At 42.5% G+C, this 16382-nt stretch overlaps 1 protein-coding gene across 1 annotated transcript; it reads right to left on the reverse strand.

The window, feature by feature from the left end:
• Positions 1 to 5607: 5607 nt before the first annotated feature.
• Positions 5608 to 16011, reverse strand: T265_05506 (hypothetical protein; the record flags this gene model as incomplete). Its single annotated transcript, XM_009170528.1, has 3 exons — positions 5608 to 5714; positions 10688 to 10868; positions 15871 to 16011. The coding sequence occupies 3 exons, from the start codon at positions 16009 to 16011 to the stop codon at positions 5608 to 5610; spliced, it is 429 nt and encodes a 142-aa protein (XP_009168792.1).
• Between the last annotated feature and the right edge of the window lie 371 nt (positions 16012 to 16382).

Raw genomic sequence — 16382 nt, forward strand, 5'->3', positions numbered from 1 at the left:
CACAAGGTTACCAAATGAACGAATGCAACCTGAAGTCTACAAAAAAGCTACGCATACGGACCAAATCCTGAACTGCCACAACTACCGCCCAAATTATCACAAACAGACGCATTGGGACATTATTCAAGTGAATCGAAAAACATTGGAACACACGGCTGCCCAAGGAACTTTATCTTAAGATCTCTAAAAAAACGCACCTCGGCAAGTCGACCATCAAAAACACAAGAAAAACAATTGCACTGCTTTAGATCGGAAAAATTTTAGAGATGATCACAAGAATACTACGAGGATATTGCATAAGACTGGCTTACAGACAACAAGCTACGAACAGCACTGTTGAAACCAAAAAGGAAAACCAATGCAATGCAAGACACAAATATTACCTACAAAATCCCACGCGAGAATTCTAAAAACGTTACGTTGGAAAAACAGGGAGGAAACTGTCTACATGAGTCACTGAATACATACTCGCAGCTAGTAGGTACGAATAAGTTTCACTTGTCTCTGTACGCGAGGGCTGGAAAAGACAAAGATTCCACAGAAAAACGGCAGCATACTAGGACAAGAAAGAAAAAAGGAAGAACGCAAATTTTCGAGACACGGTATACCACAGATGGAGCAATGAACAGGCGCATTGAGATCGCCCCGGCCATTACCTTATAAGGACGAAGGAAATCCGGGACCATCAAACCCTCAGCCGAACAAAGAATTAAGGGAGAAACCAATAAGACCAAAGTAAAGAGACATCCGGGTTGAAACAATTTGGGTATGCACCACTCACAATGAAGAAAACAACATATGAAATTGAAAAGCAAGCCATCAACTAATCAAAGTGATCACGGCGCAAAACAGATCAAAAGTGGACCAAATGCAGAAAATGGTGGAGGCAATTTCAACATGTAGGGCGGCAGTCGAACGCAAGAAATGTAAGCCACAACGTGACACACGGGTTGATCGGATCAAGCGCACTCCAAGTGCGACTATTATCAATAGCTATTCAGGTTACTGGTCGAAGCTACTCTTTGCAAACTTCGTGGGTGCAAGCTCGAACGGTGGAATTACCTACCAACAGCGCACTGACCATCAACTAATCAAAGTGATCACGGCGCAAAACAGATCAAAAGTGGACCAAATGCAGAAAATGGTGGAGGCAATTTCAACATGTAGGGCGGCAGTCGAACGCAAGAAATGTAAGCCACAACGTGACACACGGGTTGATCGGATCAAGCGCACTCCAAGTGCGACTATTATCAATAGCTATTCAGGTTACTGGTCGAAGCTACTCTTTGCAAACTTCGTGGGTGCAAGCTCGAACGGTGGAATTACCTACCAACAGTGCACTGAAGTCCCCTTCCTCAGTGGTGAGGATATATCCACATTTCAGTTGCCAATATAGGCAAACAGATCGGGGGCCACCTGATCTACTACCAGTCAAGTGTGTTGTTTGACATTGCATTTGGACCCTTCATTCATTGATTTCTTCGCCATATTTTCCCCTTCCACTGAGGTTGTGCCACTGCTCAAGTGAGAAAAAAATTCCAGGCCAAAAGTCTAGGGTGGCCAAATCAGTTAAGAATGCATTTGAGGGCCCCTAGATTGAAAGCAACGGTAACAATCAATTAACGACACAATGATGATAAATTATCAGATAGGGTCACATGTCTAAACCATAAACTTGAGAAAAATGAATGTTCAACGGAAACTTCGTCTTGTAATTCAAGCCAGTCTATGCTAAGAGGACTAAAGGCAAGTTATAATAGCTCTTTTATTCTTATTGAGAACAACAAGCAGTGCGTCTCTCATAAGACTCCAAGGAATTTCAAATGGGTGATCCTCCGGCTAGTAGAATTAACACTTGTCCTTTCGGCGACGAGCAGATGATCAGCAACGAGATTAACTCCTTTTACCCAGCAGGCGAGTGAAGCGTTCAAAGCGATCCGACTGCCGGAATACTGCTCTTTGCAACGGAATGAATTCATACTAGAAGGCAACAATACTATTTTGAGGTTGCGCCAATTCTTGTTATCTTTTGTAGCACCACGGAGCAAAGGAGTCATACTGGCCGCCAGCTGTATTTCTAGGGTAGCATCCAAGTTTCACTCGTTTTGGTAGCTTAAGATGAGTCTTAGATCCTATTTTATCGGGTTTTTACCAATGTATCCTTTTTTCATGATTTCTCCTGCAACATGAGGGATAAATACATGATTGGGCAGAACTGTGCATCCGTTTTTGTTCTAACTACAAGAACATATTCCCAAAAATAAATCTTTAAAATGATGGCAATGGCAAAACAATCAGTACACATGATGTCATAATACATGGTAAAGAAAGAGATACTGTTGTTTACAGGCTATGAAGGAAGAAATAGCTGTGCTCAAGAAGCACACTCTTAGAGGTTGATCCCAAGAAATGTCACTATTCGGCGAACTCTTTAGTTGCGAAATACTCGCAACGTAAGGTTAGAGTGGTTGAATAGCCCTTATAAGACACTTAGTTATGTTATTTGCAGTTTTAGTCACTGATGTGTCTATGGCTTACTCACTCAGTGTATTGAGTACATCACTGTAAGTTCACCGTAGTTAAGATAAACGGCTACCAGTACGACAACTTAGTTTTTTAGTCTTTCCTCACCAAATGGTATTCGGAAAATGAATTTGTGCATTATGAAGTTATGGTTTTCGGTATGCCCCATGCCACCTGGTGTTCCCGAATAGTTCTGCTAGTGTTTGACTCAGAACGCTTGAAACTGGCAGAAATTTATCTGTATTATAGATATTGCGTGAAACCGTGTGGGGAATGGATTTCTGACTCATGCTTTCACTGATCTTTTGCTGTACTTCATAAATATGCCATTTACGGACTGAACTGATTATAGACGACGTGCATTTTGTGAAGCGTAGCTCCGACTGGTGAAGTATTCTGCTAATAGCGCTGCACATTTGAGCCAATTAAAGCTGGGATCACAAAGAAAATCTACCATTTTTTAACAGAAGCAATTCTGAGTATTGATACGTCCTTCGAAACGTACTATCAACCACTGGTCAAAATGTTTCGCCTCATGAGTGATCAAGATCTTACGTAGATGGACCGGTCATTTAAAGACTTGAATCACTGTCTGGTGCAGTATACAAGACTCCGAGGAAATTAAAGCTAGATAGCGTCACACTGTACCTTGAGTGTACAGCTACAGCAGTATTTTTAACAGTATACCGCGCTTAGGAAACACATTACAGTGAGCCTTCACCTGAGAACACATAGGGCATAGGGTCAACTCGGGAGGCAACTGTGTGACCGTAACTACTCAATCGATGGAAGGACTAAAGCTATTTTAGTTCAGTAACAAGGGAAAGAAAATTAGACATTTACCCTAAGATGAAATGAAGGAAATGACGCCAGCTACAGAGAAACAGAACCTCCATCAGTTCATTTCCAGCTAGCTCAATCTGAAACACAGAACAGTTTATTTTTCTTTGAATGAATGTCTAAGTTAACTACTACAGCGTACTGTTTCATCAAACTTTCACATGTACTTGTTACTTAGTTTTGTAGCAACATTCACATATACCCTTGCAAACCTCTTGCGCAACTGTAGCCTACACTTCTTCAGTTCGATGAGGTCGGGATTGTAAACTGGTCACTCCAAGGATTTAATGTAACGAAGGAGGTTAAATTGCAGCATTTTTCTAATGAAGAATCCCACCGTCTCGATTACTGGCGGAGTCAGAAATAAGCAATAAATAATCATTCAGCCTAAACACCCTTTTGGTGCACAGCTGCGGTGCCTTTCGAATGACGGCATGAATGTTGAGATAATTTCTCTCTGTTCAGCCCTATACAGGAGCAGTTGAGCTGGCGAGTGTGGGTTCGAACGACGGACCTTTCTGTCAGTGCGTTCGTGTCTTCACCACTGGGACTTCTCAAGCCCAACTGCTAAAGACAAGAGGCTGGGCTAACGTACCTTATAAATACCTTTTCCATGAACCACTAATACTGTGCTCCCAGTGGTAATAATTACTTATCATCAATTTTACAGGTTTGATGAACCTCTAAGCCAGCACGCTTTAGCACGTGAAGTTTTTCTGTCATACCTGATAGGCTTTTAGGAGTCACCTCATTCTATGAAGATTTTTACTTCATTATCTGCAACAACACTACCTCATAACGGACTCAAGGTTACAGAGGACTTGATACACTCCTTGAGAAAGAGACCGCTTGAACCTGCTTCTTCATGTTATACTACCCCACAATTAGTGTTTTTTCCAAATTCTCTGGCCGATTCTGGTAGCTGCATAAAACTAATTATTGATCCTGAAAACCTGATGGGATTCTGCGCGAATTTAGAAGAATATCGACGTGAAAATTAAATAAGTTGCGAAAGTATTTGACGTTCTGGGGCATAGTTTTAGATACCAGCATTGTTTGGAGTGCCTCTTGTTCCGACCAGTAAGCAAGAGGATAGGATTTTCCAGCTAAACGATGAAGGGATCGAATCGTTTAATTCCAGCAAAAGGTTGCCTTTGCTTTAAGCAATTTGCAGTTCACGTTAGGTTTAATAGACCTTCATCGTTGAACCAAGTTGATGGCTGCGGCAAAGTAGCAGTGTAGTGATCGATCAGAATGCCGTTCAGAAATTAATTCTGGTTAGTAAAAAGAGATTTCTCAGGTGAAATGACCAGCATACAATATTGCGCACAATCTTGACAGGACGGTATATCGTTCAACTGTTCACATCATTCTCCCACATTTCCAACTTAGCGTCAGTTAGTTTTATTTCGCATTATTGTAGATTCTGTTTTTTTTGTTTATTGGCATCCATCACATGTGGACAGAAGGTCATCGCGATCAGACCATTTGTGTAGTGGAGCTTGGACGAAAATTACCAGTGTGTACGCAATTTGATTACAGATTGCACAGTCATAATTTGATGAAATCGGTACAAAATCGTGGATGTATATGCAACCGATGAGTTCATTTTTAAATTCTGAGTAGAACTCAGTTTGCAGCATGCTATATCGCTTCCGTTTTGTCATTTTCCAAACGGATTTAAGTTAGTTTACCTAGCTTCAACACAAGTCCCATTATAAGTGTATTGAACAAAGCCTCCTCTTGATGGTTATTCATTCGGTCGATAAGTTGTGATTTATAAGCCACTTGTAAGAATAAGCTTTTACGGAAAGTACAAATAAAGTGTCGGCACATTTGTTTATTTGAAATGGAGTGAGAAGACACAGGTGAAGCATTTTTAGCGGAAAAAACACTTCATATCCGTTTCGTAGAGATAGGTGAAGCAAGTGCTAATACTGATTTACAGGAGGCTAATCTGCTGCGTTTAGTCAATTGTTGAGGTCCAAAGACTACTCACAATTATTCTGTTATCGACCAGTGGACTTTGGAACATGAATTTGCCAACAATCTACTGCTTTATGAAAGAGCTTGTGCCAAGTGTGACCAGGTAGATTGAGGAAAGTTGTGTATACCAACAGTCAACAGTCAACTATTTCAAAGAAAGTATTGCATTTCTTCAAAAATACTCATTTTATATGTCTCTGTAGATGAGATTTAAATGAATGAACTGCGTGAAAAATGTAAATATGACGGCCTTTGTTGTCAGAAATCCGCCGCCTCGAAATAATCGTGAATAGCACACATCGCATCTTTACCACCATCGTGTTTGCCCTGACCATCGGATTCCATATTCAACCCAATGATGTGAACTGCAAAGAAAAATGGAGATTTTACGATGTTACAATGCGTATGGAATAACGCGCAAACTGGACACTGAAAACATGCACTGAGGTAACATTTTTAAGTGAACCAATGGATTGCCTACTCAGCTTAGCACAAGTAATGCACTCAGGTCTGAACAAAAGTGTATTCAAAGTCCAATTCAGTCCACTCGCCAAAGGAACTCATTTGCTCTTGCGTTTAATTTGGTTAGGTACGGTTGTTGGTTTGTTGTCTGAGTTGGGCAGTTTGATCGCAAACGTTGCATCACCAATCGAGGTGACATCGTCAGTGCGCTGTTAGGGAGTGCAGTGTGGGTAACGATGGTTCGGTGGTTGTGGTTAGGTTCCCTGTACTCTAGCGCATTATTTCCTCTTTTTTGGTGTACCGTGACAGTGTAACCGACGGTGTAACAAAAATGGTTACCGCAACATTTCACCGTGCGCCAAGGATATTTTGCCAACGAGGATAACAACACACGAGAGATCTGACATTATTCAAGGTGTATATCTGTGTCCGTATGAAAAAGGCATTGAATCTATTGGATCCACTGATATACACCTGATACTGAAAATTGGGCATCTAATCAAGGATTAATATACGGTAGTGGTCCTATTTTTCCATAGTTTCTTACTTGACTTGAACGTCTGACTACTAACGAGTAGTTTAACGTTGTGACTAAAATGCCCACACAATGGCTGCACGCCAAGGTGTGCCCGAATACATAGGATGACAAATTTGTTTTCATGTCTGGTCAATAAATGCTAGTTAATGCAGGTGGAGTTTCTCAGCCGAATGCCCCCAAATTCCGCCCTGATTCGAAGGAAACCTGTGCTTAGGATATGTCTCCACCTTTGGTGAACAAAAGTTTCCTTGTGGTGTTATCAGTTTCACGTTATAAAATAAAGCATTGGATTTCAGCTAGTTAGATAAGAGACTCTTGTGTTAATAATACAGTTGCCAGCACTTTTTGAAACTTCTTTGGGCCGGTTTTACCTCGGAAGCTAATGCTGTAGTTGAAATGTGTCACTATGCATAACGCGTAAAGCTGTCTGCGATATAAATTCCAACATCACTGTGTATACACTGCAAACAGTTGATCTTATGTTTACATAAGACTATGTGGCATCTAGGTCGGTCTGGCCGCTCGACGCCTGAGAACTTCTGGACGGCTACTGGTGGAGGGGCGTTACTGTGGTACTAATTGCAAGCCCTTGACCATGGTGCAAACCTGATAGAGCATAATCTACATGCCAAAGAGGGCTGGTCCGTCGCAAGCCATCCGCTGACCTGAAAATAATACTAGAATATAGAGAACCATCTACTTATTCATCTGTGAGGCTTCATCATCAAATAAGTGTTTGTTTTCAATTCTAGCGCAAGTACGTTCCTCTCATAGTGTGGAAACTTACAAATCTGTCAGAGGAGTTTCTAATAGCACGCCGCCAATGTGACGACGAAGTACCCGACGATGCTCCATTATCTATATGAGTAGCGATTTACCCGTCGTCAGGATGAGATTATGCCTGCCATGTGTGGATTGAAAGGTGGTGAAAATTGACCACAATTCTAGTTTTTTTCCTGTAGGAAATAAGACACCCTGTAAACCCACTAGGTTGATCCTAATAAGGAATGCACTTTCGAAACTTGTGCCACTCGAGACTGGGCCCCTTTCCAATCGGTGTCTCGTTTTGTGAAATTCAGACATGCCACGCCTTAGAGCTCTTTGAGTCTGCATCGAAGGTCATTTTCAAAATGTCTGTGCCTATTGCCAGATAACTCCGTGATCTTCGTGATCTTTCATTCATTCAATACTTGTGCTAAATGTTGGAACTTTGTTTGGGATACAATTCTAGTTTTTTTCCTGTAGGAAATAAGACACCCTGTAAACCCACTAGGTTGATCCTAATAAGGAATGCACTTTCGAAACTTGTGCCACTCGAGACTGGGCCCCTTTCCAATCGGTGTCTCGTTTTGTGAAATTCAGACATGCCACGCCTTAGAGCTCTTTGAGTCTGCATCGAAGGTCATTTTCAAAATGTCTGTGCCTATTGCCAGATAACTCCGTGATCTTCGTGATCTTTCATTCATTCAATACTTGTGCTAAATGTTGGAACTTTGTTTGGGATATGAATTCTGGTCGTCCTTCATTAGACGTACGGCCCCGCTTGACTTTTTTGTGTTCTATGCTGCAAGCAAAGCTCACTGTGAGTTAAAGCTTTGTGTGGTTTTATTTGGAGAAGAAAGACTATGCATATTAAGCCGATAGTATTTGTCTCAACAAATGTTAACGGCATGGTAAAAACTGAACCTCGCGCAGTTTCATTGCGACTGTGCTTTGCCATCCTCTTTAATTTGCTTCCTCTCATGAAGACCGCTTTGTCCTAGATGAAATCTGCTCCCATTATGGAGCCGCATATGTACAAACAGCAATCGCGTCTTGTCAGGGACTCACGTTGAGCACACTTCCAAAAGCCTTTCGCAGAGGAAGGAAATGCACTGCGGCTGTTCTTTTGTTAAGGTCAGTCTTCAAAGTCTCACAATCTGTTTTGGATATTTTGGAACACATAAGGGACCCAACAAAGTGGGCCGATTTGAAAAACAGCAACCATGTTATGGAACCTTGGAGAACTAAGTTTCCATCGTGTTGGCGCACTGATACCTGGGCGATATGGAAGTATGGTAAAAACACAGTGCCCGGAATTTGCATCCTGGTTCTTGTTGCTAGACTGGTGCACCACTAGAACGACGTTCATTGGAAAGTGGTGCTTGTTTTCTCAAGACGTCATTTTCAAACCAAATCTCAAAAAACCGAACTGGCGGTTTTGGTGGATGGCGAGTCCCTGATGAATGGAATTCATTGTAGCGCGCTATTTTATACACTTGTATGTGGTTCAGTGATACACTGGTAATTACATGACAGTTTATGGACATAACCTATCCTGGTCGTGAAATATGTGAGGTTACCATAGCGAATAAACTAATATATCACTACAACTCTACCGGCATATCCACAAAGATTTGTGCTCGAAACAGCTGGGCAACTTGATGAAAATTCCTCGACAACAGCCGAACTAGAATAAATATGTGGTAATGAAGTGGATTTCTTCCTTCGACAACCATTATCAGTCATTCTACAGCAGTGAAGCATCGGTGTTGGACACTGATGTCATGCTGTCCGTTATGATGATGATGATCCATTATTCATAAGCTTTTGATACGAGATATTTTCCATGTAAACAACAAAAAGGAGAGGAGATGTTAGAGTATATAAGTTAGTAAGTATATAAGTTTAGCTCCAATTTCACCGCTTACAAAACAAAACGTTTCGTCAGACAAGCATTGCTAGATCCCGTTGTTTTGACATGGTATGGAAAGCCACATTCTACTTTTGAAGAATTCCGATTCTAGAATGTAGACAAGTTTACCTCAAACCGGCGACTTTTGGCTTTCGTGACCAGCACTGTGAAGAGATTTCGTTATTTTTGATTGAAATTTCGTCCAGTTAGTGATAAACATGGTCAAAGTTGAGGAAGTGATGCAAACTGACAGAATGCTTGCCAACGTATTCTACGTGAAACATCAGGAGAATAATCACATCAAAATGAATTCATAATTGGTTAGGGTGTGAAAACACATTGGTCGCCAGACGAACATAGATATTCTGGAGAAACTAATACCAAAGTAAGGACTTTTGTACTATTTTTTATCCAGAAAACAGTATCCTTCGGATGTCCAAAAAGTGAACATTAGGTTAAATCTGTGCTGATATGCTCAACCTTCATGCTCAGATTAGAGAGAGAAGCCGATTCATTTTCACTCTTCAGGAAGACGACAATGCCACTGCCGTTCGATTCAGATGCCCTTTAGCCGACCGCTAAAAGCAAAGCAAGAACTACCGCACTTAAAACGAGCGGCGTTGTTACACTTAAGAAGTCTAAATCAATCGATTCGCGTTTATCACCAGATTTATCAAGCCGAACCATAGTTCACCCTTAGCTATTTTTGGACACCATCAGTATTGATCGAAAAACCGTTCACCCCACAAGCCTTAGAGCGCCGCTCAAACCGGTCAAGAACGGAGTTTCACTGACAATAGTTAAAAAAAGCACCGGTTAAGGTCTGTGACACTTTACGTGTTTCTGAAAATTAAAAACACTTTTGTCAAAATGGTTAACACCGGTGGAAAATGACGCGACTAACCTGACTAGTGTGGCGCCATACCGCTTCCCACAGCTTTCATGGTGTTAATCGTAAAAGATTTTATTTGAACATTGGTTGAACAGCAGATCGTAATTTGTGATAAGTGACAAGGTTTAATTCATACTGAACTGTTCTTAATGACGCTTTTTCTTACATATGGTAGTCAGCTAGATGGTTCCAACGCTAGTTTGTAGGTAATTGTTATTAAACCTGGCTTCGCAGAGGTTTTCGATAGGATTCAGCACAAGCTAACTGCTAGATGTCAGACTTCCTCGTAAGCCGACTCGTCGTATGAGGTCAAAGTCGCCTACCTATCAAGACCTGTGACGCATGTTATTGCTCTGTGTTGAACCGAATTGTTTTGATAGGGAGATAATAGCTATGACCATTCTGATCTAGGATACAGTGTGATGACAGCAAAATTTGGGGAGGAAAAAAGGAAAGCTTTTGGGTTGAGTACAAAATACACCAAAAACAGTCATGCTGTGCTTCATGGCCTTTCTTTACGGGCTTTTTATGTTGTGAACACACAAGGTAATCAATTCCGGATTAAAGCTTTTAGCTTATCCCGATTGGTTGATCTGTTTCAAGAGGCCCTACACTAGATCGGTGTCGACAGGAAACGCCGGTATGGCCAGTTGTGGAAAGTGTTTGCTCTTGCAGATTAACGCATGTGCCAATCGGGAAGCATAGCTAAAATTTTAAGAATTCAATTTAAGAGTAATGTATCACTTTGATGTAGTCACCAAGCAAGACTTACGCGAAGATGTTGTCCTCAGAAAAAGACTTTTCCTTCCCGATTTGGCCGCAATCGACTCTTTGTCCGTGTGAACCACAAGATAGTGATCTCCGAGGAAGTAGACACTACTCTTCCCAGGTTTGGCCGCCCCGAGCAACATCACCAGTGGTTTTACTTGGTAGGACTCCACTGTAGAGAGGTTCTGTTGTCAAGGAAATTATTGGTGATAAGAATTAGGGTCCAGGAAACCGACTTCTTTGTAAGTTTTGTTGGCGGTATTATAATTCGATATTAGTTTACTTGCTTCTAGATTGTGATTACAGAAACTCACGCGGTGCAGAACATGATTATGCCTGGTTTCATTGGAACTCAGCAAGATAATTCGAACCATAGTAGTCGTGGAACGGTGGGGAGTACATGTTGAGTTAATGTTGCAGGCGAGTTTCTTGAGCGAAAAGTTGGTTAACTTTATTGATTCTCGAAAGCTTTTCCTCATATCTCTGGATAGTGTGCATGGTAGATTCTAAACATCGATGCCCGTCAGGAAGAGATTTGACCTTGCCGTGTTTCAACATTTTATATACCAATGCCGGGTGGATTGTACGCGCTGCACTCATAGTCACTCATACCTTTGGTTGGGGACCCTATTCGCTTTTCTGTTTAGGTTTGGGCTTCCTCGAAGTATCTCAGCCCATGCATAAACATGCATTGCACATATGCAGATAAACTCGTGCAACACCGGCCGTCTCTTGGCGTTATCAGCTGGTTCGCCTTACTTGCTACACACAGCAGGGTGGGTAAGCGAAGTCAGGCTACTACTGACCCCTCCCTTCTCTCTTACATAATTTTCCTTCTCCCTCTCCCCACCCCATTATTACCTCGCTTCTTGTAGACCCAGCATTTAGGACCAGTGAAACCATCCGTCCCGCACCGGTTTTGTAAGCACCGTTTCCGCGTCATTCACTGCCGACTTCATCAGGCATGTCGAAGTCCATTTTCAAACCTCGACACCCAGTATATCCATCGAAACTCCGAAGCAAGCAGCACAACTGACTGCTCTTGCTCTCACACTGAACTCGCTTGGTACTAATCTACACTGTTTTCCAGAAAAAGAATTCAAGATGCAAGCATAGTGGTTGAGCTAACCACCACATTGAATCTTCACTCGCTTTCGGATGCGCACCTCATTCGATCCAGAGGCCGTTGCGACAGGATGAGCAGGAGCTGGCATCGTCTCAGCTCAGCGGATCCTTGCTTGGCTGGATACCCGCTGATAGACGCCTCTGCGCGGTTCGTCTAGCAACATCTGTGAAGAAGTCTCACAAGGGGGATGTTGATCGATGTCTATTTGTCGTGTCTGCTTACGCCCCAACTGACCAGATCTCATGCACCATCAAAGACGAGTTTTATGATGCCCTAAATGCCATGCTGTAGCTAGCAACTATCTCAAATCTCGTTGTGGTTGCCGGAGACCTGAATGCACAAGTGGGAAGGGTTAGCGCCTCTGAAACCCAACTAGGTGGTCAACGTGGTCGGTACGTATGGGGAATGGATTCAGCTGTGTGCTCATCACAGGTTGTTTTTATGCAGTACCAAATTCCGAAATAACCGAAATCTTCTGGCCACACGATGCCCTCCAACGGCGTGCCGGTCTCAAACTCAAATCGATCCAATCTAAATCAGTCACCGGTGGTGTGGATCGATAAATTACCACCGGTGATTTGGGAACATCTTTGTGGATTCTGACTTAGCACTCGTGCGGGATCGCTTTTCCCTTCGTTTTTCAGGGTTGAGTAGGATTCAGGTGAATCGCTAGGCAACTGGGAGACTGTTAAATCCGGATGTTGAACGAACTTGTCAGAATAGTCTCCTAGAGTGTCTCCTAAATGATCAACTATCATATGTGAATTCATACTGAAACGAGATTACCTCCTTTCTGTACAGTGCTGAGAGGATTGCCTGTGACAAGGCGCCATCAAGCTCAATTAAACACTGGATATCAGACTTAACGGTTGCACTGCTTAAACTTTGGAGAAATATCCCAATCGATTTCGAATACAACTCGGCGTGACGAATTATCAGACGTCAAATGAAAATGAGCGTGTTAACCGACCATGATATCTGGTGGACAGAGAAAGTCAAGGAAATGGAATGGGCCTTGAAATACTGTAATCCCAAAATATTGTTTAAGTTGGTCCCGGAAACCTTTTGTTAGCAACACCATTAAGGACCATAATGAAGTGACCATCTTGAATTAAGAACAACGCTTCGACTGGTGGGTCGAATACTCCTAACAGAAGCTATCGTGGTCAACAGATGCCACTCATACGGAGCCCACAATTGCCACACAATGAACAAGGAACCCTCTAGAGTCTCGGAGGTTCATGACTGCATGCGGTCCCTCAGACACTGCTGAGCTCCTGGTCCGGATCTACTTCCAACCGGATGTGTTTGCCTGCATTTGGAAAAAGAAGATTGTCCCAGATAACTGGGGGGATTCAAAGATAGTGCCTATTTTCAAAAAAAGGACTCGTATTGAGTGTGGTAACCACAATGAAATCAGCTTAGCCCCGGTTGTAACGAGAGAGCTCGCGTCATTTGCGCCCCTTCGTCTTTTGGTGACTCATGAAACACTGACTCGAGAGCAGCAACTGTGTTTCCGACCTGATGGGAGTAGTTTTGGCCAAATCTTCGCATTCCGTTAGGCGCTTGGACAACATCATTTGTACAAATGACCTAAATTTCGGTATTCCTGGATTTCCAAGGCGCAATCGACTCGGTTGAAAGGCCTATTATTCAAACACTGGCCCATTAGGGAATGCCCCGGAATTTTGTAAACTTAATAAGTTCCTTGTAATCTCAGACTTCGGGACGGACAGCTCTCCAAAAGCCTCCGTATATAAAGCAGTGTCTGTTAGGCGTTCCAATTCTTCCCATTTCTATTTAGTTTCGTGGTCGATGAGATAATGAGACGAACTCAAATGGTCAGTGTTGAAATAGCCTGTGGTAAAAACCTTGTCCATCTGGAACAGACAAACAATATCGTTCCCGTCCGCGAATCAAAGTCAATTCAATTTATCAGCTACAAACCGTGTACCATAGGTACATGGGAACAACTTGCTACAGTTTCGATCACCGGAAAACCGGAAAAGGGACTATACAACCAAGCGATGGAGGCGTAGGCACGTTCAGTTTGTTCGAATAGCTTTGATGCACGAGCGCTCTTCACTGCGCTCTCCTGCCCATGTCATCAACCACTGCTGATCTGAGCCCCGGAGCCCCCATCCAGGGAGGCGGAAGTTGCTAACCCGACTAAGTTTATTGGTCATCGTTTTCACACTTCGTTTCCAGGCTATACAATGTCCACCCGTCGATTGCTTTTATTCAGCACAGGGCTGGAAAAACCAGCCCTAATACATTGACGGTCAAACACTTACATCTTTCGTGTGTCCACTGCGCTTGCTGGCCACGTTTCTGATCCATAAAACAGTATGGATTACGCCGCCGTAGTGTAAACTCTTCGCTTGACGGGTGTTTTTGGATGGACTGACCAAAGTCATGCTGTCATTTGTTATGCACTCTGCATTCACAAAATCTAAGGTCATGCTCTTAGAAATGCAGTCACTAAACACGTCACCTAAAGTCCAGGGAAAGGCACTCGAATTTTTAGGGCCTTTTACGAACGCTGGAATCTGCGTTACTGCTGATTTTTGTGTGACAGGTGAGGTTAATGCATGAATCTGAAAGGCTCCGGTCGTGTTTGTCAATTTGAAACACCCATGGTGTCAAACTGGTATATCCCTGAATCTCAAGTGTCGCGAGTATCGGGCTACAGTGTGGGCTGTTTTACTGTATGGATGTGAGACTTGGCCTATTTAAGCAGCGGAACTGAGATCGTAGTCTGAAGACCCTGGCTCGTAAGATTTAGTACCAGCGAATTTCTAATGAGTCAGTAAGAAAGCTAGTTTGGTTGTTGAACGGGTACTTCTATTAAAGAATGCGTCCAGCAACATAAGCTGCATTAGTTGGGACATATGTTGAGTATGCCTATTCATCGTTTGTCAAAGAGTGTGTTGTTTTCCGTGCCTAATTTGATGGCGGAAGTAGCGATGTGGCCAACTGTTGATCTGAAAGACAACTATGAATGAGATTACGAAAAGTCTGGGTGCTGTCGGTGCTGCTCAACTTCCAGGATGGGGACCGCATGATCCCCACTGCGCCTGATTGTAGACGCTGCAAGTCAGCGCGGCTAATCTCTGTCAACCGCGTTCTTGTTATCAGTTTCTGTGTAGCTGGCCTGAATGAGTTTCGGGGTGTGTATGCATCCCGGAATAATTGTCATAAGTTAGCAGGTAGTCCGTTTCCTATCCAACTTTACCCTCTTCTTTAAATAAATCATGGTTGTACGGCAGCGAATTGTCAGTGTTGAACACTGACGCCATGGTAATGATTGTAATGCTGATGACGACGAAACTCTATGCTGTTCCGCATTAATAAAGCACTTTCCTATCATTCACCCACTCCATTTTTATTTTTGCTTTCGAATGAGATTTTCTCCCCATTTCGCGTGTTGAGCAACCTCAGGGCGAAGTAAAAGGTTCGAGTGAATCACCTGATCGCCCAGCATTCTTGCGCTAGGCCTGTCACATTGTGAGGAGATCCACTGCCTGCGTCTACGCTGAGATGCGTCAAAGTTGGATTCAATTATGCTTAACGGAACTCAAAGATTTGTTTACTTGACAAAACTGGCCGACCAGTGCCGAAAAGTTTCAGAAAGCCTATGATTAATATGCTCCACCGAGAGGTCATACTAAAATGCATTGAATACCGTACAAACTAGGACATGAGATGACGTTTGTCTAGCGGCTTCAGGCAAGGTGCACCATGAGTAAAATCTTCAGTTGAAATTCCGCTGGGTCGTCAATTACCTACAAACTATTTCGCAATTGTGTATGCTTCCCCTGTTAGTTGACCTAGGTCATCCATATCAACCGAAATGCCTCCATTGTCGGTTAAAACGTATTTTTAACAATAGAATCGACCGGTGAGTACCGTACATTGATTAACCACCAATAGAATAATAATTAAAATCGACAGAGACCTTGTTCCAGTGAAATTATTTGACACATTATGTTCATTAATAATAATAATAAAATTTAAAGGTACTTTTTGTAGCATAATAGCTGAATATTTGATCAACCTACCTCAAATTCCAAACGGGTGTAGGCTGCCCCAAGAATGTGATTTTCATGATCACAAATGCAAAGAGCCTCCAATTCATGGTGGTTTTCCAGAAGCGATCGACAATGTGCTTCCCATGGATTGTAGTACGGATAGGTAGTCATGGTTCGTGAGGGCACTGATTCCCGGCTTTGACAAGGCCAAAGGTTCTGGAAAAGTAACACACGTGCTGCTAGACTTTAGGCGGTGCACCTTAGGGCAAGTGAAAATAAGTAAAGAACAAATGCGCACCCTGTGAAGAAAATCTCGTAAGCGCAAACAAATGATACATTGTACACGTTCTATGAAGAGAAGTTAGGATACAATGCTATTAGTGTCTATTAATTTTACGGTCCTCCCAAAAGAGACTTGATTCTCAAATTAAAGATATATTTTTCGACGGGATTTCAAGATAAGTGTGTGCAACCTCATTTTTTTGCAGGACGTTATACACGGGAAACATATGAATATTGCCGAAAATAATAATCTAAATTTG

This window comes from Opisthorchis viverrini (genome assembly GCF_000715545.1).
Source record: "Opisthorchis viverrini unplaced genomic scaffold opera_v5_110, whole genome shotgun sequence".
Taxonomy (NCBI): domain Eukaryota; kingdom Metazoa; phylum Platyhelminthes; class Trematoda; order Opisthorchiida; family Opisthorchiidae; genus Opisthorchis; species Opisthorchis viverrini.